The sequence below is a fragment of the Dermacentor albipictus genome, chromosome 3, assembly GCF_038994185.2.
Source record: "Dermacentor albipictus isolate Rhodes 1998 colony chromosome 3, USDA_Dalb.pri_finalv2, whole genome shotgun sequence".
NCBI lineage: Eukaryota > Metazoa > Arthropoda > Arachnida > Ixodida > Ixodidae > Dermacentor > Dermacentor albipictus.
In genome coordinates, this window is record NC_091823.1 from 30,958,296 (window position 1) to 30,981,837 (window position 23,542).

At 44.1% G+C, this 23,542-nt stretch overlaps 2 protein-coding genes across 4 annotated transcripts in view; one reads left to right on the forward strand and one right to left on the reverse strand.

The window, feature by feature from the left end:
- Positions 1-2,858: 2,858 nt before the first annotated feature.
- LOC135909706 (methionine adenosyltransferase 2 subunit beta-like) lies at positions 2,859-8,521 on the reverse strand. The gene is made up of 6 exons (XM_065441749.1): positions 8,377-8,521; positions 7,364-7,541; positions 7,158-7,272; positions 6,927-7,079; positions 6,647-6,840; positions 2,859-3,425 (listed from the first exon to the last, which is right to left on the reverse strand). The coding sequence occupies exons 2-6, from the start codon at positions 7,538-7,540 to the stop codon at positions 3,150-3,152; spliced, it is 915 nt and encodes a 304-aa protein (XP_065297821.1). The 5' UTR covers position 7,541; positions 8,377-8,521; the 3' UTR covers positions 2,859-3,149.
- The window catches only part of Btk (tyrosine-protein kinase Btk29A), a 29,390-nt gene continuing 13,762 nt past the window's right edge, over positions 7,915-23,542 (forward strand). Inside the window, exons 1-14 of one of the 3 annotated variants that reach the window (XM_065441745.2) lie at positions 7,915-8,092; positions 9,119-9,294; positions 9,572-9,661; positions 9,768-9,849; positions 10,751-10,906; positions 13,314-13,372; positions 13,534-13,611; positions 13,833-13,897; positions 15,664-15,723; positions 15,923-16,051; positions 16,998-17,200; positions 18,876-18,940; positions 19,447-19,553; positions 20,445-20,533. In XM_065441745.2, coding sequence (XP_065297817.1) covers positions 9,139-9,294; positions 9,572-9,661; positions 9,768-9,849; positions 10,751-10,906; positions 13,314-13,372; positions 13,534-13,611; positions 13,833-13,897; positions 15,664-15,723; positions 15,923-16,051; positions 16,998-17,200; positions 18,876-18,940; positions 19,447-19,553; positions 20,445-20,533 — 1,339 coding nt within the window. In that variant the 5' untranslated portion in view covers positions 7,915-8,092; positions 9,119-9,138. Of the gene's footprint in view, positions 8,093-8,683; positions 8,868-9,118; positions 9,295-9,571; positions 9,662-9,767; positions 9,850-10,750; positions 10,907-13,313; positions 13,373-13,533; positions 13,612-13,832; positions 13,898-15,663; positions 15,724-15,922; positions 16,052-16,997; positions 17,201-18,875; positions 18,941-19,446; positions 19,554-20,444; positions 20,534-23,542 lie in introns of those variants that run through there. The other 2 variants (XM_065441747.2, XM_065441746.1) reach the window with 2 other exon arrangements.

Below are 23,542 nucleotides of genomic sequence, written 5' to 3' on the forward strand. Positions count from 1 at the left end.
CTACAGGAACGAAGCAGCACGGAACTGGTTGTTTCGTCGGCACGCGCCGATTATGCGACTGGGCTGCGCGCGAAGGTAACGGAGGCTTTACGAAAAGCGCGACGGAACCTGAGCACTGCACGTGCCGAGCAGAAAGCGCAGTACGACCGCTCTCATCGGGAAGTTCAGTACAAAGTGGGCGACCTGGTGTTGAGACGGAATCACGTCCTGAGCGACGCCAGTAAGAAATTCTCAGCTTCTCTGGCGCCGAAATGGACAGGACCGTACCGGTTGCGAGAGACTGTCTCCTCGCTCGTGTACAGGCTGGCGGACTTGAAGCTAAGACCGATCAGCCGACCGGTGCATGTCTGCGATCTCAAACCCTACTATGACAGAGGGAACGAGTGGCCCGAGGAGAATGCTCTCCCGCGCCCGCAGGCAGCGGCATCGGGTGGCACGGCTCGACGTTCGAGCCCGGTGCGGCGTTATAACTTGCGATCTCGGCAGAACTAACTCTGTCCGGTTCGCGGAGGCTATTTTATTGTGCGCGATATCGGACGGAATGCTCCTCCGATGTCTAGCATGCAGGCTTCCAGAGCGAGCACGCGCTTTCTCTTTGGAATAAGCGAGAGGGGCTAACACAATTGTCGCAGCAGCAGACCGCCCGTCGGGAGCCGTGAAACAACCACCAAGCAAAAAGGAAAGACCATCTCCACTGCCGGTGGGGACGAGCAGGCCGCAAGCAGTCAGCAGCGCAGTGCAGGCAACAGGCGGCGAGAAAACATCCTCCGGCGGCTAACAGCGAGGTGAGAGGTGCAGCGGGCGACTTCCGGTCCGGAATGGTCGCAGCGGCGCAGAATTCGCCGAACCGCACCGCACAGCTCCGCGACCGAGTTGCAAGCCCCGCAACCAAGCATCCAGCCTCAAGGCCGAGCGTACACTTCTCCCGCAAGGACAGAGTGGACCCCTGCTGCGCAGCGAGGTGCAAGCCATCGTCGGGGCGGGTCGGCGCGCCTTTGCCGATCTTGCGTGCCGACACCCGCGAGGGTGCGCCAATACCAGAAGGCAACGACCTCCGAAAACATCAAAAGAGCTGTCCTGCGCCATCTCGAGGCTGGTTCGAGGATCGCGTCAGCGTAATCGAGGCAGCCAAGAGAAATCCAGGGGCCCCCTTCGCCACCACCAACCCGGCAAGTCCGACTGGGTAGATGACGCCGCCGAGCAGCAAGGTGACCTGGACCCAGCGGCCTTCTTGCCTCCTGCTGCATCCCGCTGCTGTCAAGCTGCTCCATGACATCGTTCAACGTTCCGGCCTGGCTCGCGACCACCTACACGGCGACAACGACGGTCTGCAGCTAGAGCTGCTCCCTCACCAACACGGACTCAAACCGTGTTGCTGTCGGAGTAGCATGTCCCTCTCGCAGGAAAGCCTCAGGTGACGGCGGCCTCTTAGCGGCTAAAGGGTTATTTTAAGGAGGGGGGATGTGGGGATCGCACGCGCATCCCGATATCTCCGGAGCGGCCACGCGGTTATCACGCGATAATCACGTGCTCTCTCGCGGAGGGTAGCGAGGAGAGGGCACCTTCGCCACTCCCGCTGCTCTTCGCGCCTGGCCGCGACGCTGCAGCCAAGGCACCCCGTGCCCTCCTTTCCCTTTCTTGGAACCGGGGAGACTCCTCTCCGCCGCTCGGGAGAAGCGCTATTCCCCCGACGGATTTTTGTCTCACGGTGGAAGAGCTAGCGAACGGCCGCATCTCAAATCCGCCGCTGAGACCGCCGCACGCCGTCCCCCCTGTTGCGCCCGGCCTTTGTGTGCGACTCACCGCCCCAGGGCCCGAGCGCGGAACCACTTTGGGTGAGCTGAACTCTTATCAGCCTCTTTTGTGGCTCCCACATTGTGCGGTTTGTTTCACCCCAGACGTGCGGAATTCTCCGCCGCTGCGGTTGTGTTTTGTGTTGTATTTGTGTGTGTTGTGGCTGTTGTTGTCTGTTGGAACCATTGTACACCAAGGTGAATAAACACCTTAGGTCGAGACTCACCCTGTCCCCACTGGCCTGAACCCGCCGTGGTCGCAACTCACTGCGAACCGCGGGTTAGGGGTCACAGCTCTGACTGCTAGGGCTGCTGCGAAAGTGCTAGGGAGCGACTGCCGCTCCGCCGGCGCTGTGCGATCCAGAGAAGGGTCAGGTGCGCACGCGCGAGCCTGAGTAATACCCCTATACGTTACACAGGTCCTACGCGTACAACGCACGAGTCGTGGCAGACTGCGAATCCCGTAAGCGACACGAATGCGGCGCTGCTGCGCATGCGTACACAAGAGGCCAGGTTATGTGCCAATTTCTGTTGCAGCGCTTTGTATAGTCGAGTAAGCAATTGCATTGTAATTTGCACTATGTTCCTGCAGGCTTCATGATTACTCCGCGTAATTCTCGTCTTAAGAGAGCGGACAACTCCGACTTATTGAACTGCACATATATATATTAACGGAGATGTAGCGCTCGCTGCCACCAGAATCGGGTTACCACTCTACACCCAAAAGCAACATCAAGGCTGCACAGGAATCGAGGAACCTATATTTTCTTCAGCAATGTAAAGGTTTGTAATTTGCATAATTACGCACAGACCACGACGTTCCATATGCAGTCAAATAATTCCATTCGTTTTCGGCGCAATACTTACGGAAACGTGGAATTTATGCGCGATTCATATCAGCTCTATCGCTTGCATAAAAGAGCGCAGTACACAAAAATCGCACAAAGAACATTATTCGACTGCATATGAAAACGTACCGGTATAAAGAGTCGGAGAGAGGGGGGAAATTGAAGGAAAGACAGGGAGGTTAGCCACGCAGGGTAAGTACCAGCTGGCTACCCTGAGCTGGGGAAAGGGAATAAAAGGTGACAGAATAAAGAGTAAATATTACACCGCAGGAAACAGACGAGACAGCACGTTTAGTGATACACACGCCCGACATCCGCAGCGATGGATAGACCATGGCAGAAGTCACCACGCATAACAACAGCCTGCGCTCTCGTAACCAGATGCACTGAAGGTGTCGACGTCTCACACACCATTGCCCCGCGAACGCACAAAAGTGCATTGCGTCCATTCCTCTAATACAGCACGAGTGATACAAAAACAGGCCGGCGAGGTCACGAACAGTATGCTTCACGCGTGGTGCTGTCCGGCGGCGGCGGGTTGGAGGAACTTGGCAAACCCGGCGACGCCCTGGGCGAACGGCGTGTGGCGGGCGATGCCCAACTGCTGCAGCCTGGAGTGCTCGAGGCGGCAGTCCCGGGGCCTCGGGGCGCCGCTGCTCGGCTCGGCGTCCGGCGACACGTGGTCGGTGCTGAGCCCGTGCGCCTGGCCGATGGCGCGCACCATGGCGTACTTGGTGAGTGGCTCCAGGCCGCACCACTGGTACACGCCGCTCACGCTCCGGTCCTGTAAATGAGCGCACGTAGCGATAACGTGAAGGGGGATCCTGAGGAAGCTTCTACTACAAGGTGATCGCAGTAAATGCGAGTAAAAAAAGATAGAAGAGAACTGCAGCCTGAGTCGGCAAGACGCACGATGATGAAGATGACGGCGTTAACACCGAAAACTGTCAGTAAAGGTTTCAGCTATGGCTAATTGGTACGACATCGCTCTGTTTACTGCGCTATACTGTTACACAAAGGAGAAAAAAGAAAGTGACACACATGTACGCATACATTTAGTTTATTTTTCTCTAGGGCACGTCAAATATATGCAAATATATAATATATAGGATGTCCCAGCGCACTTTAGCCATATAGCTTAAAGATATGCAAATGCCACCTAGCTGGACAGAACAAAGGTAATGTTTGCTGTCGCTTTTTGATGTCGCTCTACAATTTTCTCATTGACACTTTTTATCTAATTATAATTGAGATGTTGATTAATTAATTGCACAATCTAATTAAACGTAATGAAGAAAATTAGCTTGAGTATCTATAAGCGACAAAAAACATTACCCAATTGTTCTGTCCAGCTATGTGGCATTTGCATATTTTTCAACTCTGGCTAAAGTTAGCTGGGACACTCTGTATACATCAAATGAAAGACGGAAGTGGAAGTAATCTACGGACATCTCATCTCACAATGACAAGTATGGCTTGATCTAACGCTCGTCTATGCATTTAAATGCTGTTTCTCTGTGTCTTCCAGTGCCAGAGAAGATGTGCTAACGACTCGGAAACCGCGTTAGCACACCGCGTTAACTGCGTTGGGAGAAACATGCAACCTTTAAATTCATATACGAGCGTTAGATCAAGCCATACTTGTCATTGTGAGATCGGATGTCCGTAGATTACTTCCATTTCCGTCTTTCATTTCATGTTTCCTATTCATATTCATTCACCATATCTTGTTTATATTTGACGTGCGCTAGCGAATAACAAACAGTTGAAAGTCTGCGCATGTGTGTGTCAGTGGGGTTTTTCTTTTTTTTGTCCTTTGTGTAGCAGTATAACGCAGCAAACAGAATGAGCGAAGACGGCACAACGGCTCGAATACAGAGTTCTCTTCTCTGGCAACTTCTATACCAGCAAAACAAGTTGATACAGACGACAGACACCACTAAAGGAGGATGTCGCTACAGGCAAATACCCCGTATTTTACGGCTGCAGCTGTTACGTACTCTTTGTTCGAAATGGTATTCAGGGTGTAGGCCTTCACCGAAACCAGGCTCGAAGTGAACAAATAAGCTGAAAATAAAATCCTTTCACCTAGGTCTCCCCCAGAATTCGATCATCTATCCGCAGTTGTCCGAAACGGCTACACTGCCGTTGACACGCTACACGTTGATACGCAGTTAGCGATGCATCACATCGACGACCGGTGGTGGCGGATTATTAGAAAGTGTTAATATAATCTAATATAAATCTAAGTTACTGCTATATCATTCATGTCACCGCCTGCGCTGATCAGCTAGTCCGCACAGCTAGCACGGATTAAATTAGTGAAGTGGGCTTCTCCACACAGATCGTAGTGTTGTGGAAAAGACAACTTCGACGAATGCTTTCTGGTCAATGCAGGAGCAGCTTTTGAATCATGCCCACAGTACAACATATATATGAAGTAGTGTAATCAAAACTTTGTCGCGGCTTTCTGCAGCCTGGAAGCGTGCGCACCACTCCTTAAGCGATGCGTCAATTAACCCTGCGGCTGTATGTAAATCGGAGAAGCCAGTAAGGCCTCCGAGATCGTGGCCGACTGCTAGAGTGCGTATAGTATAGCACAAACAACCATGAGTGAGCGATTCAGTAAGAAAGTAACATAACAAAAGCGCGAAAGCTTGACAACTCGGTGAATACGACGTGCCTCTGCCATATTTCGCGTAACGCGACTGGTAAACTTGCAAGTGATTTTGGTGTTACTGAAAACCGAATAACGGCAGCAAACATTGCAGCGTAGAACCACGACAGACGGGAACATCCCTGTCCATGGTAACTCCTGTTCCCTCCTTGAGGCACGCATCGACACACATTTCCATTCTTCGTATACGTACGTCTTTCTGCAGGACAGTGGTAAACGATAAGTGGGCAATCAAGGAGGTTTTCCGAACACGTGTGCACCATGAAAATTATGAATGCACCCAATGCCCGTTCATGAACGAGAAACGAGGCACACGTAGCTCTTGTTTGTAAGATATACCAGATATAATGCACAGCTTACGTAAGATATGCTGTGCATTAAGTACTTTCAGGATTTCGGCTTTTCCAACGGGAAATCTCATACGTACAGCACCATATATACTTTCGATCGACACGATTCAAAAGCTATCCTTGCGTACGTCCTTAGCTTGTTGCACAGCGTTCTTCAAAGCTGGCTTTCCCACAACAAGAAGGCTTGTGAGAAGCCTGTGTCGATTATTGAATTTTGTTCGATTCAATGACGACAGCCTGTGCATATTGAACATTTTTATGTATGGGCGTTGCGCAGAAAGTCAAATTATGACAACGGTACGCATGACTATAACAAATTAACCAATCAAACAAAAACGCAAAAGCCAGGATCAAAACGAGACCCTCTCAATTTTGAGATATACTCTCAAACAACTGCACCGTAATGAAACGATGTATCTACATGCGTCGAGACCATCAATATTCCGTTCAGGTCTCGCTATAGAGTAGAAGCTACGGCAGACGTCAATCTGGGCAGGGAGCACTTGCGAATGGACGTGTCCGTACGCGCCACAGCGGCTTCTTTGTTCAGTTTCTCTGTCCCGAAGACTACGAAAATAAAGAAAATGCAGCTCACAGCCACTCGTTGGCGCGGAATGAGTGCACTCTGTGCACTGACTCAGTGCACAGCTTGGTCAAGCGCTCACAATTATTCGCTCTACAGACAATAATGAGTTCACGAAAAGCATGCGGCGTGCTCGGCTGCGGGATCGCCTCCCGGATTCTGCGCACAACCATCACAGACAAATACAAATAAGACTGCGCTCGCCTTGTAGAACGTGTTTGACAGACGCAGTGGTCTAATTCTTTGTGAAAGGTTATGAATGACATTTCTTGGGAATGTTTTCAATGAAAGACGGCGCAGCACTTATGCTGGTGCTCCTGATCATGCCTTCAATGCATGAAAAGCCGGAGATGCCCAAATCCCCCTTCTCTGTCTCCGTGAATGTAGTATAATACCTTAAGTCGACGCTCGGCAAGCTGGACAACGATGAACGCAATGTCCTCAGTGTGGGAAGGGTAGCGGATCTCGTAGTCCGACGCCTTCACGTGCTTCGAGCGGTCGTTCAGCAGCTCGCACAAGACCGACACGGCGCTCTCGGAGACGTACTCCTCCCCCCCGTACAGCACGGGCACGCGTAGCACGACTGCGTCTGCACGTTGAATGGAAATTGCGAATACACTCTTTTGTAGCTTGCTAGACTTGAGTTTTATGTGCACGGCTAGGTCAGGAACCGACCTGGTTTCGCAGAGAGCACTGCTCGCTCAGCCTCTGCTTTCGTCGTGCCGTACTTGTTCAAAGGGTTGGGCTTGGCGCTTTCGGAGTAGGGCGGGTCCCGTCCATCAAATACATAATCTGTACTTATAAAGATGAACGCTGCTCCTACGGAATCTGTAAGTCAAATGTACCCGCTGCATCGACTTTCCGTCTTTCTTTTACAACACGCGCGCGCGTGCACGGCAAACTTACCGGCTAAAGCTGCTAGATTTTTGGATGCAGTGACGTTAAGCGCGTAGCTGCCGTCGTAATCCTTCTCAACCTTGTCAGGAAACCGCTGGGCAGCTGAATGAACGATGACATTTGGCTGGAAGTGAATGCAATCGTTCCAATTAATTTTACGAACACAGCTGAGCAACTACAGCGGGGTGAGGCACGTGATGCGACAACACTGTTACCCTTTTCTCCTTCACGATTTTTTCCGTCAGCTGTGCGTCTGTGAGGTCCACGCTAAGCAATTCTCCAGATGCTCTGCTGTGGGCGAGACCGGTGACGTTCCAAGACGCGGCCTGGAAAGCTCTAATGAGGGGTCTTCCGAGCAGACCTGAGGCTCCTGTGATAAGTACAGTCTTCATACTGGAGAAGAATAAAACAAGTGCATAAGTAAATTTTCCTTCAGAATTTGGAAAAGCTGCCGAAGAGATAACAACAACGGGTGAACTCGAAACCAGCAGCACGACCCGCCACGTCGTGTTCGGCCAGACCCAGCCCCGCTATTTCCCTACGTGCCCTAAGTACTTGCGCCACAACGAAAGCACACCGGCACAAAGTAAATGGCCGGAAACAACATCGTACTACCTGCAGTTGCCAAACAAATGAGCACCTTGAACACCACCGCCGGCTCCCAGAAAGTGTAACAGGAAGTTGTTACGTTTACTTCGAGGAATTTCCGTTTTCTGAGAGAGTGCAAGGAGGCCAGCGTCTCCTCCGTCTCCTCCACCAGTCAGACGGGCTAAGCTAGCTAGCCGCAGACAGCGTGATGGCTGCTACTGCAAGTTCCTTGTAGCGATCTGCGGACTCGGAATATGTGCCCAGTGCTTCGTGTGCAGGGTATCGTGTGTCATTGTGTGAGTGCGTCCGCTATGCAAGGTGTGGGATTTACATCGGCACCAGCGCACGAATCAGCGGTGAGTAGCGGCCTTTAGCGTCGCTTCGCTATTCAAGTGATGGGGGCATCCTTCACTCGTGATTTCGTATAGTTGTTTTGACTGATTTTGTCATGTTAGTGGGCCGAAATCACCGTTTCTACGTTTTCAGTTCGCATAGTTTATGGCCAGCGAATATGTATAAACGGCGACTCATTTTATTTAGAAATTAGGGTAATCGGATTTGTTTTGGTCTGTCGCGATGTCGTGACATCACCGACGGTTTCGGTAACGTTGACTGGAGGGCTCTGGCACACTGGAATTACCTGTCGTGCTGGGAGAACGCGAAATTGTAGCATTCACGAAGCGTTGTGTCGTCTTGCCTGGCGCTGTGTCTCTTGTGTAGGAGGCCTCGGTGAAAACTGTGAACTTCACGACTACTGAAAGGACTGCTCGAGCGCGCGCCTGTACACCGTGCTTCCGGTTATTCTGCTGTTTTTTTGCTTGCTGTCTGGCGTGGCATCTGCCGCACCACGTAGCGGCTGTTCTGCCGGACCATAGCCGGACGTACCGGCGTCGAAACTTGCAGCGAAAGTGGAAGACAAAGCGCATTCCACGAGGCGGGCGAAATCCAGAAACGCCCATGAACCGCTTGTCGTGCAGGGACGAGCATCTAGCTCAGAAGAAAGAGGGCGTTCTTATGCGGACGGGGAATATGCGTCAGGGAACAAAAACCAACTGGCCGAAGAACCGGGTCATAATCTCACAGTCGCAGATTAAACGCACCACCTGAGAAATATATGCTATGCAATTGGAGGTTTGTCAGCTATTATCAAAAACAGGGAAGTCTCAGCTTTCTTTGGTATTGCAATACTAGCTGGATTTATAAACTGCTGTCTTCTTATATAATGCTACGGTACTTTCGCACTACTAACGAGCTCCTTAGCATAACTTTGTGAACACATGCTCATCGTAGAAAGTTGTTAATGTTGTGTGCTTAACGAAGTCCGAGAGGGCAATAACGAAGTCCCCCTCAACTGCTTAACCGCATGCTACTATTGCTTCCAGTTTGCAGGGCCATTATACTTATGATGAAAATGGCATCCATAAACGAAGAAGCAGTGCTGCAGGCACCTATGCTCAAGCGTTCCCAAAGCAATAATCGCCTCAAATCTGTGAACTACAAGTCACGTTGGTTTGTGCTCACCAAGACCTGCCTGCGGTATCACGATGGAAAGCCAGATGCAAGTAGTTTTTGTTTCTTTACATGCCTTAACCTTTGACTCTGTCTTGTTGAGTTTTTATGCATATGCTGCTTAATTATATTTATTGTATTCATTATGGCACACATGTTAAAAGGGCAGTAGATGACCACGAACTATAGGGCTTCCTCTAAGCTTTCCACATAGGACATGTATATTGTTAGCATTACTGGTCTGCAGTTTCCCGCATTGCTGTGCCAAACAAGTAAAAGAAGCACTGTTTCTAAGCCATGTAATGATTTCCTTTGTTATACGGCAGGGCAAAGAAAAAGGACGCCTGGATCTGCGTACAGTGCGACTTGTTGAGCGTGTTGATGATGGAGCGCTTGAACGCGAGAAAGCATTTCAGGCATGTCTCCTGCTTCTATCAAAGCTTTGTTACTCATAAATTTACAGAATGCCTATTATCCGAAATAATGACGTAATTTATTTTTGCTCCTTTGTCTCCTGCTTAGATCGGCTACAAAGATCGTCTTATGTACATTGTGGCATCATCAGAAGCACAACGCGAAGAATGGATAATCGCTTTAAGAAAATGTAAGAATGTTGTTTCACCACTTGTATGTAAGAACTACTTTTTGTTTCATCAGTATATGCTTGTGCCTAAATTCATGCATCAAAAAGGTCGGCACCAACCAGACAAAGGAAAAGAAAAAAATGTATCACGCTCACATGGTGACTTGTTGCAGTCTTTATATCCTCATAGTTTAGAAGTTAAAGCAAAGTATGGTGCTGACCCTCATAGGGAAAGAAAAAGCCTGCGAGAAATTCAGTACTGGGTTGAATATGTTGGACACCTGTACTGCTTCCATTATTTCATTTTTCTCCATTTCTTCAAGGCCTCATTTTGAGTGCGGTTAATGTTACACACCACACCAAACAATTCTGTTCACACTTTAAAATAAGCTAGCTGGTGGCAGGGGACTGCCAACATCTGTGTTTGCTTATTTTGCTATGAATTATTTATGCAGTGCTGCACTAATACCAGGTGCAGTACAAGTGCTCTGAAAAAATGAAATATGTATGTAAACGACAATTGGCTTTTCTATTCATATCCTGATTTTATTAATTTTTTTCAGTGTGACTGTTATTAAAGTTGATTCTTGCAGAGTGTGACTGAGCTTACTTGATTGGATGCATCGCAGGCTAAAATGGCATTATGTAATGCATCAACAATGGTGTCGTACCGATCTGTTAGGTGTGGGCATTTGCAGAATTAGTATCTCTTGATTGCAGTCCATTTGTAAATCAACCCTGTAGTTGCCAGCCTTGCTTGATTCTCTGACATGTTTCATTTGGTATATTTTACCAGTGACTTATCTTGCTGACACATACATTAGTAGTATAAGTTGTTGTTTGTGTTGTATGGAAAATGTACTCCAGGCGTATCAGTGTAGTTGCACGGAATTGAGTCTCTGACTTACTGCTACATTTTCAGTGTGTGTAAACAATGAGCAGCTGGCTGACAAATTCCACTCGGGTGTCTGGTCTGGTGGTCGCTGGGGCTGCTGTGGCCGCGGATCTCGTGGTGCCCCCGGATGCCGAAGCACTTTGGTCACCGCGCCACACAGTGCGGAGTCCCTTAACTCCAGGGGTGAGCTTTGCATCCAGTCATTTGTTGATTGCATTAATTCATTAATTTGCATTACCAATCTGTCACAGTGGTGATATCGTCGCCTGACTTTGACATAACCTTTAGCATGGTTCTTCGTGGTTGCAATGGTTGTTAATTCTTTCCAAGCCAAATATGAGCCTCACTCATCCAGGCATTGCCTCCAAAATATGCCAGTGGCAGTCTCACTGGTCCAGGGATTTCCTTTCGTGTACTGTGTGACACAGACAAGTGGCACTCATTTTATCATTTTGGCGTGAATGCTGCTCTAGCAAATGCCACCATCTTCTCAAAAAAAACTAAATTTTTTGAGGGCACAGTTAGCAAAAATGAAGTGAAAGTCTGGATCCCCTGTGTTTTAAAAGTGGCGGTGTGAAGTAAGGTGGCTTCAGTGATGAGGGCCACCTTTTCAATGCTGGATTCATGGTATCTCTAAATGTTTCTTCACTTCATATAAAAAAAATAAAACTAGGATAGCTCTAGTAAGTTGTCCTTTAAGCTTCAGCTTAGTACTAACAATTGCAAGGAAGATTTTAGAGCCTCTGTCAACCTTTCTTGCATGCACATGGTGCGACAAAAATGCTTTGCCGCTGGCTCCTGCAATTTCCTTTCCACACCATGCCACCAATAACGCATCGCATGGAGGATAAAAAAAATACGCTGGACTTCTGTTCTAAAATATAATCACGCCTCTCATATATACAGACTGTTTTTGAGGCCTTGCCTATGCAACTCAAAAACTTAACTAACGATTGTCAGTAAAGGACAACAGAAAGTCACAAATGAACTGCCGGTATTGCAATATTAAAATCTACTCATAATGAATCGGTCATAAAAATTTTAGTGGTTTCCTGAAAAAGATAAAAGTAGTTGGCACAGAAAGGATTGAATGTAACTGCCAGCACCTGTGCCACTTATTGACATCATATTGTTTCAGTTGAGCTTCTACTTCCCCTTCACTAGGCAATGGTGTGACATGAAAATAATGTCGATAGGAAGTGTCCACAGTCACAATTTGGTATTTGTCAGGTCTCCTTCCACTTAGCTAGCTAAGTAGCATGCTTGGAGGGCGATAGCCTCGGAAGTGATGGGCCCTTTGCATTAAGCATATGGACAGCAAGGACAGCAGTATACTGCCTTAAATATCTTCCATGCCAAATAAAACTACTTATTTGCAATGCTTTATTCTTAAGTAATTTAAATTACTGCTATCTAGTATGGGGCACGGAATCTAAACCTAATATACACTGTCTCACTATATTGCAGAAAAAAAATAATTCGCATGATATATAATAAGCCGTTCGATGCTCCTACTCAGCCACAGTTTACAACACTTAAACTACTTAGATTTCAAAATCTCTTTTAATACGGTTTGGCATTGACATGTCACAAGGAGCTCAAGCACACGGTAAATGGTATTTGAAGTATAGCTTGTCTACATAAGCATGTTGCAGCCTATGACACAAGGACACCTTAAAAATGGAACATTCCACACTCAAGAACGAATGGTCTACAAATGCTTCGACACACACTTCTGACTTTACTCAAGAACATTGCCTTAAGAAAAATAGATTTTCTGTCCTTATGGAGCTTGCAAAACTAATTCCAGTCCAACTAATTCTTTTTATTTTCTATTGCTCTTGTGCATATTCTGTGCTGTATATGACTGTTTTTTCAAGTTTGTGCTGTACTGATTGTAGTGCTATGTTACGATTCAATGTTTTTATTATTTTTTGTTCTTGTATAATAACAATGCTTTAAATAATCTATACTGCTCATGTGTAAATTCTATATTTCTTTGTGCACGCAGTCTACTTGTGCTCTCATTATTCAAATGTGCTATTTCCTGTTTGTACGTACATTTTTGCAAATTGTCTCATACATACCTGTATACTCACATGTGAATGCTTGCTGCCTTCTGTTGCCTTTGATGGGCTTTTGGTCTGGTCAAGTTGCCTATGCACAACTTTTCACTCAGAACCCCCATCACAGAATTATTTTCATTGGAAATAAAGTAATTTATTCAAAGTGGGGTGAGGGGGTGAGCTGGGCAAGTTCATGGATCAGGCATTCTGTGGGCATGTATTACACACACATGCCTGATTTCAGGGGACACTGTGTCACGTAAATTACTTGATGCTTTCCTACATTATTGTTTACTGTTAAGGCAACTTGCATACTTCCACCTGCTCCGCTGCTTTGAATGACATGAAATTTGCATTTCGGTTCTTGTAGACTAATTGTACAAATTACTCTTGGAAGCAGTCCTTGCACTGCAAACTAGTGTGCGCTGTCAAAAGATTTTCGTGAATACGAGTCGATTTCTAGCGTATCTGCAAACTGCATTGTTTGTAGTTTTTCGTAATAGCTTTTCTACATGTTTGTGCAGGTAGCATCACGTGTGGGGACCCTGTACCTGCAAGGACCAAGGACATATTGCCTATCAAGGTTTGTATGCTGTGCTGTTAGCTCGCATGTTGCAGATTGCTTTAAACATTGTGTTGCCTTTGTGACATTGCTTGTGTGTGTCTAGTTCCTTTTCCTTAAGAGATGGTACAGCATGAGCAAGTACTCTAATTATTTACTGCTGTTCTCTCCCCTTTTGTCAGGGCACTGTTGCTACAAAATTGGTGACAGCACTGTATTCATTCCAAGCCATCGAAAAAGGAGATCTTTCATTAGAAGCTGTAAGTGACCTGTTAATTCTTTCAACTGTTATGCATCTAGATTACATAGTCTTGCTCTTAAAAGAAGAAAGAAAGACAGGTTCAACATCTGTTGTAACCTTAGATGACTTGTTGAGACACTTTTCAAATGATAGAATGGACGCAGTTCATATGCACGCGTATGCTGTAATCATTTTTTTGTGGTGCAATTTTTGCCTGAACTAACCGAAAATGTCTTCCAGGGCAAAGAATACATTGTGCTAGACGATACTGGAGAGCACTGGTGGCAGGTTAAAGACAAAAATGGGTAAGATGGCCTTCTTTTCCCCTGTGCATTCTCTTGTGATGCTTAGCATCTTTTATTTTTATGATTGCTTGCTTCTCATGTGCCTGCTTTTGCTCTCTTTCTGATTTTTTTTCCTCTGCTCCATGCAGAAAAAGGATCCGTAAGTGTGAGGCTGAATTCTATGGTTCTTGGTAGAAAACATTTTTTAGTAAAGCTTGCTTAATGCAGGTTGGGGAGTAAAAACAAGAGAGAATCAAGCACGAGAGGGTGACTATTGTTGTGATTTCTTGTAGTAGGCGATACAACTTCCTTTTAAGTATTAGTTACATATGATAAAACAATTGTGATGAGGGCATGAAAATTCATTTGCATGCTTTATTGTCCTTTAGATCAAAACCTAATGTTGCCCTTCTTAAAAAATATACTAGATTGATTCATGTATATGTGCTCTATTCAGGGAAGAAAAGCTACTAAAACTCCCTCCATTGTTTTTGCTGTTAAGAAAGTATGCGTTATTGAAGCCAAGCAAGAAGTCAGCTTCTCTATGCTCTTTCTAAAGCTATAGTGCATTTTTTTATAGCTTTTATACTTTTGTTTTACATGGCATGTAAGCATGAATATTAAATATATGGAAACACACTTTGAGTTCCTAACTTTCTTGCAGAAGGCAGCATGAAATAGCTTTTGTTCTTTTTTAGTACTGCAGAGTGTAATAAAGAAAAGCTATGTAAGTTTTTTGTTTAAAATTTTTAGAACAATTGATAATGCTGATTGCTTCTGTTTCAGACATGCTGTGCAGGATGTGTTCATGTTTTAGCATAAATACTATATGCTTTGAAAATTGCAAACCTGAAGTAGTGATTGCATCGCATGTGCTTACTTAAAAGAGTGTCAATGCAAACTTTCGTAATGGCACCAGAATTTTAAGTAGACTACTGCACGAAACTTAAATCATCAGAAAAAATTATGAAGTTAGAAAAATGAACCAGGAGTTAGTTTAGGACACTCCGATGGCATGGCAAGTGCTTATCGGCTGTTTTGTGTTAAGATATGAGACTGATACATGCTCGATGCTAGACTATTAGGATTCATTTCCTTCTTTAATGTTGGCAGTAGGCATTCATGGATACCTGCATGTGGCCAAGTATGTAGATTTTGGAGTTTATCACTTCATTAGTTTTTTTTCACTGTCTTTTTCTGTCAGAAATATTATGCTAAATCTTTTGCTTGTGTAAATGTAATAGTATTCAACCATTGTTCTTCAAGCAAATATTCAGAAACAATATTCCTGAAAAAAAAAATTTATCTCAACCATGAAAGAAGGAACAAAAATCTGAGAAAAGGCCCTGTTATCGCTCTCTGCGAAACCTCCCTGCATTGGCACCTCCAACTTATGAGGCAGCTTCACCTTCTTTATATGGGCCTTTCCGTCATCATCTCGGAGCTGAGTGCACTTTCTATGCACTTTGCTCTGTGTCGGCCAGGATCATGCCAGCTGCAGAGAGCAACCAGCCTCCCCTAGCAATCGTTGCTATCTGATCCATAGACGAGACTGAAGCCTAAATTTACACGTAGTGACTTCTGCCACACTTTTTGCAATGCGTCTGAGATTGTTGGAACTTATCCTCGGCTTTTTTCTTTCTTTCTCCACGACGTCAACTTCATCTCTCATTAGGGGTTGTCTGTTTTTTTCTTTTTTTTTTCTTTTTTTGATGTGTGAGCATTTTCCCCCAATCTTTTAATGAGACATATGCTGTTCTGCCTGGCTTGTCACTTTCAACATACAGGGCTGTGGGCTTTATTCCGAGCAACTATGTGGAAGAGAAGGCCGGCCTGTGGCAGCACGAGTGAGTGGTGCAACCCTGCTTTTATTTTGCATGACGTAACTTCAAAAGAGATCTGTTTCTCTCTGGTTCGTTAAGGTGTCAGTTCTTGTAATCAATTGATAAGGCCTTCAATTGTCAAGACAGGCTAAATGCAGTAGCTCAAGCTGCAGCCATTCCTTTTTTTTTTTTTTTTTGAGTAAATTCATCTCGCCTATGGCAGGTGGTACGCGGGAGACATGTCCAGACAGCGGGCCGAACAAATCTTGCGCCAGGAAACTAAGGAAGGAGCCTTTGTGATCCGCAATTCGTCCACCCACGGCCTTTTCACACTGTCACTCCTAGCAAACAGGTAAGCTGAAATAATTAAAGATATTAGTAAAGATAGATTCTTCATTTTCCATGCAGTAACTATTGGCATTCTAAAATCAACACTTTTGGTGAGATTGAAATACTGAATATTTTTCAGTTTCTGGAAGGGAAAATAAGAGGAACAACAGGGTTAACTAGACTGTGTAGTTATGCTGTCGTTAGAATAATGCCATCTACAAGTGAAATTTTGGTCATCTGCCCAGCTTGTGAGTCAGCAACGAGTGAATGTTCACCATAGCTTCTGTAATTGTGACAGTGACAGCAATTGTCCAGTGGGGATGTGCATTACTAGGTATATGTATCTGGAAAGTTTGGTTTGGTTAGATTATCACGTTGCAGCGGTGGTAAAGAATTACACTGCCAAAAGTGTGAGCTGAGTATTTAGCTCTTTGTTGGGCTGACTTCTGTCGAGAAAAAGAAGCAACATTCAAATCGCAATGATAATGGCAGTCAGTCGTTGAATAGGAAATCTGTGGGTCAAGTTTGTCTCTTATTTATACACGTCTTGTCATACGTTCCAGAGTAATCGCTGCTGCTTGCATACTTCCAAGAATGTACAACGCTATGCACGTTGCACTTGAAACCTGATTAGACAAGACTCTTTTGCTATAGAATAGGCAACAACATTCAAGAAATTTCAGATACATTATGCATTTCTTGTGCTGAGTGTTAACTTCACATTCTGGTGAAAAACGGTCACTGTCAATAAAATAAAACAATCTACGTGTGGCAATATATCAATGTAACACTGAAAATTACTTCATATTGCTCAAAAAAGGCACTAATTTCTATAACCCTTGACACCTGACATGTTTATGGTTCAGAGGTGTCACATATGCTACAAAGAGAACTAAGCTTAACCTTGCATTAATTGAGCCTAGTAATCTTATTTTAAGACAATTGTGCCACGCTCTCTGCTCATGCAGTCCCAACGGTGTGTTCCAAGTGAAGCACTACCACATCAAGAGCAGCGCTGGCGGCCACCTATACCTCTCCGAACGACGCAGTTTTCCCTCCCTTGAGGACCTGGTGCGATACCATCGCCACGACAGCGGAGGTCTGGCCACTAGGTTGCGCCACTGGCCCACGCAGCTGCGCCGCACAGTTCCCACTGCTGGCCTCGGCCATGGTTGGTCATCCTTTCTTATTTGTTGTCTGTTTGAGACACACATTCTTGACATCTGCATTGTTGTATAGAAACGGCTATCCAGGCGATATGTGCGTCCTTGCTAATGTCATTAAAAAGTATTTGGCACCCTGCAGCTCAAAGGAGTGACGAATACATTGTTCAGAAAGTGCAGAAAGTAGAAAGTGCAGCAGAAAGTGGACATGGAGAAGCACTAATGGAGAAACATGAAATGAAATAGATTTCGTACACTCTGCAGACCTGATCATAGTGCAGGATGTAAAAGCGTTAGGTAGAGTAAAGGGCAGTGATCACAGGTTATTGGGGTCTAGATTGCTCTCAATTTTAAGAGAGAAAGAGCAAAATAAATAAAGAAATAAACAGACCAACCTAGATGTAGTAAGGGTAAAAGCAGACAAATTCCGACAGCTGCTTGCAAACAAATATGCAGCTTTAGAACAGGGAGGTCAAGATAACATAGAGGTAATGAATCAAACTAACTAGGCTGAATTCAGAAGGAGCAGCTGATGTGTGAGGTAAGGCACCAAGGTGACCAGTGGGTGAGCTCTTCCAAGTAACAAAGGACCTACTAAAGAAACAACAATGCATGAAAGTGTCAAACTCAAGAGATCAGATAGAGTTTGCTGAGCTATCAAAGATGAAAAACAAGAAGTAAGCAATATTCGAAATCATAATGTCAGAAAAATTGAGAAAGTAGTAAAATATGGCTGCAGCATGAAATCAGCGAGAAGAAAACTTAGCATAGAACAGGGAAAGACGTATGCAGTGGTAGGTGAGCAGGGTAATGTCAACGTCAATTTTGATGATATAGTAAAAGAACCAGAAGAATTCTATACTGACCTGTGCAGCACCCAGAGCAGCCACGCTACCTCCATTCGAACTAGTAATGAATAGGGTACAGAGGCTCCTTCTATAACTAGCGATGATGTCAGAAGGGCCTTGCAAAACACGAAACAGGAAAAAGCGGCAGGAGAAGATGGAATAACAGTCGATTTAATAAAAAATGGAGGAGATATTGTGCTTGTAAAGGTTGTGGCCCTTTAATGAAATGTTTCTCGACTTTAACGGTTTCAGAAAACTGGAAGATTGCCAACATTATACTACTCCACGAAAAGGGAGATGTTAAAGAATTGAAAAACTATAGGCCCAGTAGCTTACTTTCAGTATTGTATAAAATATTCACCAAGATAATTTCCAATAGAACAAGGGCAACACTTGTCTTCAGTCAACCAAGAGAACAGGCTGGCTTCAAGTAGGGATACTCTACAATGGATCACATTCATGTCATTAATCGAGAAATCTACAGAGTACAATCAACCCCTCCATATAGATTTTATAGATTATGAAACGGCATTGGATTCAGCAGAGATACCAGCAGTCGTAGCGGCATTACGTAATCAAGGAGTACAGGAAGCATATGTGAATATCTTTGAAAATATCTTCTAAGACATTGACAATCGCTCACATTTTTTTGTTTGTCCAATATATGGGACCCTTGACAATGTCGTGCTCTTCATATGAAGAATGAGAATCGCACTGTGAATTGATTTAGCGTGTGGTTTGCAACACCGGTGTTGTGAGGGTCAAGTTCAAGAAAACTTGTTGGAGTTGTGTGTGGAACTAGCAGTGGAAAACTTGTGTTTATTGTTGTCTGCAGACAAATGGGAAATCGATCCGTCCGAGCTGACTCTTCTGGAAGAACTTGGAAGTGGGCAGTTTGGTGTAAGAAACCCCTTCACTTATTTTTTAATGCATGCTTTCGAGGATGGGCATGTACTATAGACATAGTTATCACTGAAAGCCTAAAAGCTATGTAAGCTAGGCTGTTTTACTGCTGTGTAAAAAACATCTACTGCTAGACTCTTCTTTTTTTCTCTAGCTTTCCTACGCCCATGCAAATTTTATGTTATGATATTAATTCACCAAGTACTGAGTAAACGCACTAATTTTGAAAAAAGAAATAAAGAAAAGATTGCTTTAACGTAGCATGTACTGCTTGGAGACATGCCTGCTAGTACAATGATTTATTCTTCGATGTGCTCTCGTAGTGAAATAATTCATCTTATATTTCGAGTTCTGGGACAACTTTAAATCTTGACTTTGTTGCACAACTTAGCCAGGCAGACATGAGTTTCTTAATTGTGTATGGCATAGTTGAAAGAAAAAAACTTACGGTTGGCCAAATTACCATGTTAAGTATCTATATGCTCATGCGTATGTGCAAACAGGTGGTGCGTCGAGGAAAGTGGAGGGGATGTCGGGACGTGGCTGTGAAAATGATGAAGGAAGGTACCATGTCTGAGGATGACTTTATCGAAGAGGCAAAGCTTATGACGTAAGTACCCAGTGGCATGTGCTTAGGTCAAGATTAGCAGCTAGGAGTTGGCCTCTGTCCTGGTAAATTGAAAGTGCATGCTCCTGGCACGAAGATACAGATCTAAACTTCTGTAATTGGACCCCCCCCCCCTTCAAACTGTGACTTTAGGATGTTTCGTATGAAGTGTTTGAAGACAGCTTTAAGGTGTGCATGTGGTAGACAGACATGAATGATTTCATTGAAATCAATGTAACTGCAGCGACGTGTGTTGTAATAATTTCAGGGAGAAATTGTTATCTGCATGAGAGTAGGGTGAAGGCTACAAAGGAAACCTGTGTAGGTTTTTTGGAAAAAAAGCTTTTCAGTTAAAAAAAAAGAGAACCTGTCCTAGTCTGGGTATCAAACCATTGATCAGCGCCTTTCCAGGGTAAATCTGAGTTAACTAGGAGGTTAGCAGATGACAGGACGAGATAGAATTAATTGAAAACTCAAAGTACAGTAACAATTAATGAGCGGGTCAGTTTGTGAAAACATGCGAGATGAGGAAGCTTTGCTTATTAGGTGTCGCTACTTATTAGGTCAGTACTTATTAGTTGGTCTTGTCCATCTCAGCCCTTTCAGTGCACTTGTGAAGTTAAAAGCTGAAAGGTCTCTTAACTGGTCATCATAGTAGCTTTTTGTAAATACATAACTTTCATGAAAGTAAGTCTATAGCCTATGCTTTTATCTGTGTATAGCGGCACCACAACCTTCTAGAAAAAAATCTTTACTATCAGTCTGTAATGTTTAGTAATCAGACAACTTTTGTGACTGAACTTTAGACTTGGCTGCAGTAAACTTGCATTACTCACTGCTTGCTTGGTGTTCCACTTATCTGTTTTCATTGCACCGCTGTTTTTGTAATTTCAGGAAGCTACAACACCCCAATTTGGTTCAGCTGTATGGTGTCTGCAGCAAGCACCGTCCTATATTTATTGTAGCGGAGTATATGAAACATGGTACGTCTGCTTGCTCAAACCTTGTCTTTGATAATCTTTGATTTAATTATGCAATTAAAATGTTTTGATCTTAAGAAATGAAGCGCTTAAGCACTGTGTAGAGCTTCTTGCTTGAAACATATTACTTACTCACATTTTAGTGGCAATGATTTTCTTCTGCAAAGCATGATGTTACGCGCTTGATTCCATCTACAGTGGCTGTGTGCTGATGGGGATGGAATGCAAACGGTTCTTCTATATTTGTGGATATTAAAGAACCCTACGTGGCCAAAATAAATCTAGAGCGACTCGCTATGGCATCTATCACAGCCTGGGCATTGCCTTGCAACTTTACCACCTTTCAACCCTCAGTATGCTTGAGAAAATTTCGCAAGTCTTTAATGTTCAATGTAATGTGTTCTGGGAAGTCCCCTTTTTACAAAGCATTGTGCACATGTAGCTTTTACATAGGTGCTTAGGGTTTCTTGTAAATACAGGCCCGGATCATAGGCATATCCTTGGGAGGGGGGTAGGGGGGGGGGTCACTTGCCCTCCATCCCCCCACTGTCAGAAGTGGGGTGACAAAATAGGCCATTTGCCTCCCCCCCCTTTCCCCCACACTTTTGAAACTGGCACTGTTGGCTGCACACTGGTAAATCCAACATAACAGTTGAGGCCACGTCTAACATAACCACCTCTGAAAACAGAAAATCAGCATTGGTTTTGATAATTTACAGGTCTGTAATAATCAGTGTTGCCATCTTAGCAATTTTGTCGCTAGATTTAGCTACTTTCTTTTCTGTTTAGCGGCAGTTTTCTACTTAGCAACGGCAATTTTTAGCAGCTAGAATGAACAATTGGCGACATTTTAGTGACTTCAAAGGTGGGAAATTTGCTTCAAGAATTTCTTATAGTAGTACGCACTTTATTATTAAAAAACTACATGTAAGTGGCCTTGACATGCTGCACGACGCATAGGCTCCGTGCACGACGAAGCAATGGTTGCCTTCACTGTGGTAGTCTTTGCATTGTTTTGATTCTCGACACATAGCACTCACAAAATTCATGTTGTTTCCATTCTTTAAAAAACTGATTTGAATGGGTGTAAACACTTAGGGTTCTGAGATATTACTAAACGCAGTCAATTGGTGGACGTTCGCAAGCATAGGAGTAAATTAATTGACAAAATCCAATTGGATCAAATTGGATGTTCATATTTAGAACACAGGAGGTGGATAAGACCGATCAGCTGTATAGAAAGGTGTAGATATTGAAGTAGCTGAGTTCATTGACATAAATCTGAACACATCACTTCCGTTTCTTGTGGCTTTCTGACCAATCAGAACGTCACTGCGGTTTCCAGGTAGATCAAGGGCGGAAGCATAGTATTTAACCTGTACAAATCTCAGGTAATTGTCATCGCCGTGTTAACAAGTGGCCAAGTACGTTCCGCAGAATTTAGTTCAGTCATGAATGCTCATGAACAAGAAAAAAAGGAATAATGTCAACTAAGTGCGTTATTGTGCTGGAAAAGCTAGGTTAATTTGTGTTCTCCTGAATCGTGTTGTATTTCTAATCTTCCAATCTGAAGAAAAACGCTGAATTTAAGTGGTCGTCATCCATTATCAAAATATGTTAGCATATTTGTAAGGTAAGAGCCCTCTACAACCTGCTGTTAGATTCACTGTTTTATCGTCACCTGCATACACAGTAGACAAACATGAAGCTATTAGGTAAAGGATCCATGTCGTGTTAGCCTATAATATGGTGTTGTAGAATGCCTACGTTAAAAAAAAAAAATCCTCTTGACAGCCCTAGCAAGAATTTTAGCAACATTTCTGTCTCACTTTTACTTCATAGTTTGGTATTACTTATTCTTGCACAATATCAGAACATACAAGTGTCTACCCATATCCACAAGGCTAGTGAGGGATTTATGGCAAAATAGGCAAACAAAACTGTGAAAGGGCGGGGATAGACATCCCATGCACATCAAATATGTGGACATCCTGTGAGGAAACCACAAACTCAGACATCGCACCAAAACAGAAATGTTCAAGATGTGCGCTAAGTGAAAAATTTTAATTTTTACTTTGTTAAGTAGTTTCCTAGTTTTTTAGAGGTCTAATAGATTATGCCGAGATGATCGCCCAAAATCCTTACTGAACTTGATATTACTGGGAATTTCATTCCACACGAGAGCACCACAAAATTCAAGTGGCCTTTCATTGCAATTATTTTGGCATCTAGGTGGATTAAATATCAGTTGTTACAGCCCTTGTGCTCTTTTTGAGTGTGATGAAGGCACTATACGATATAGGGTAATTAAACTCCTCTTCATGGTGAATTATGCCAACTACTCATTGTAACTAATGTGCAAAGGGGATGGAGACACGAAAACATGCATTAATTCTACTTGTAGTGTGTTGACAGATTTGATAGTTAGTGATTTGATAGGTCTGTGTATTTTGAATGCATCATAATTCTAGGAGCTTGTTTCTGTAGTCATAATAATAGCTGCAAAAACGTGGGATATGTATTATTTCAGAAATCGATACAGGAAACGACACTCTTCAAGAAAGTTTGTCAACACTGTCTGTAAGCATTCCTCATATATGATTGATAATCAGACCTGTCAGTGACAAAGATAAATCGCACTGACACATTTTCTGAATATTTTAATACAACAGTAATCCGCAAATTTCGTACATATGTAGGATGTCCCACGTAACTTGATCCAAACGTTAAAAATGTGTAAATGCCACATAGCTGGAGCAAACCAAGGTAATGTTGTTTGCCGTCGCTTAGAGATACTGAGATTATTTCTTGCATTCCGCCTAATTACATAATTAGTCGTAATAATTATTCAGCTTCTCAAATACATACTATAATAAGATGAAAAGTGTCAATGAGAAAATTGTACAGCAAAGTGAAAAACTCCTGATATAGCTTTCTGATATAGCTTAATACGTGCTACATAAGTGTTTTTCGAAGCAGAGAAGAAAAGCCCACAGATACACATAGAGTGCC

Bases quoted from the DNA above. Each gene is read 5' to 3' on its own strand.
- LOC135909706 (XM_065441749.1), bottom strand. From the start codon at position 7,540: ATGAAGACTGTACTTATCACAGGAGCCTCAGGTCTGCTCGGAAGACCC. The intron at 7,273-7,363 runs GTAACAGTGTTG...ATTCACTTCCAG, and splicing joins AAATCGTGAAGGAGAAAAGG to CCAAATGTCATCGTTCATTC. The intron at 6,841-6,926 runs GTCGGTTCCTGA...TTCAACGTGCAG, and splicing joins AGTGCTCTCTGCGAAACCAG to ACGCAGTCGTGCTACGCGTG.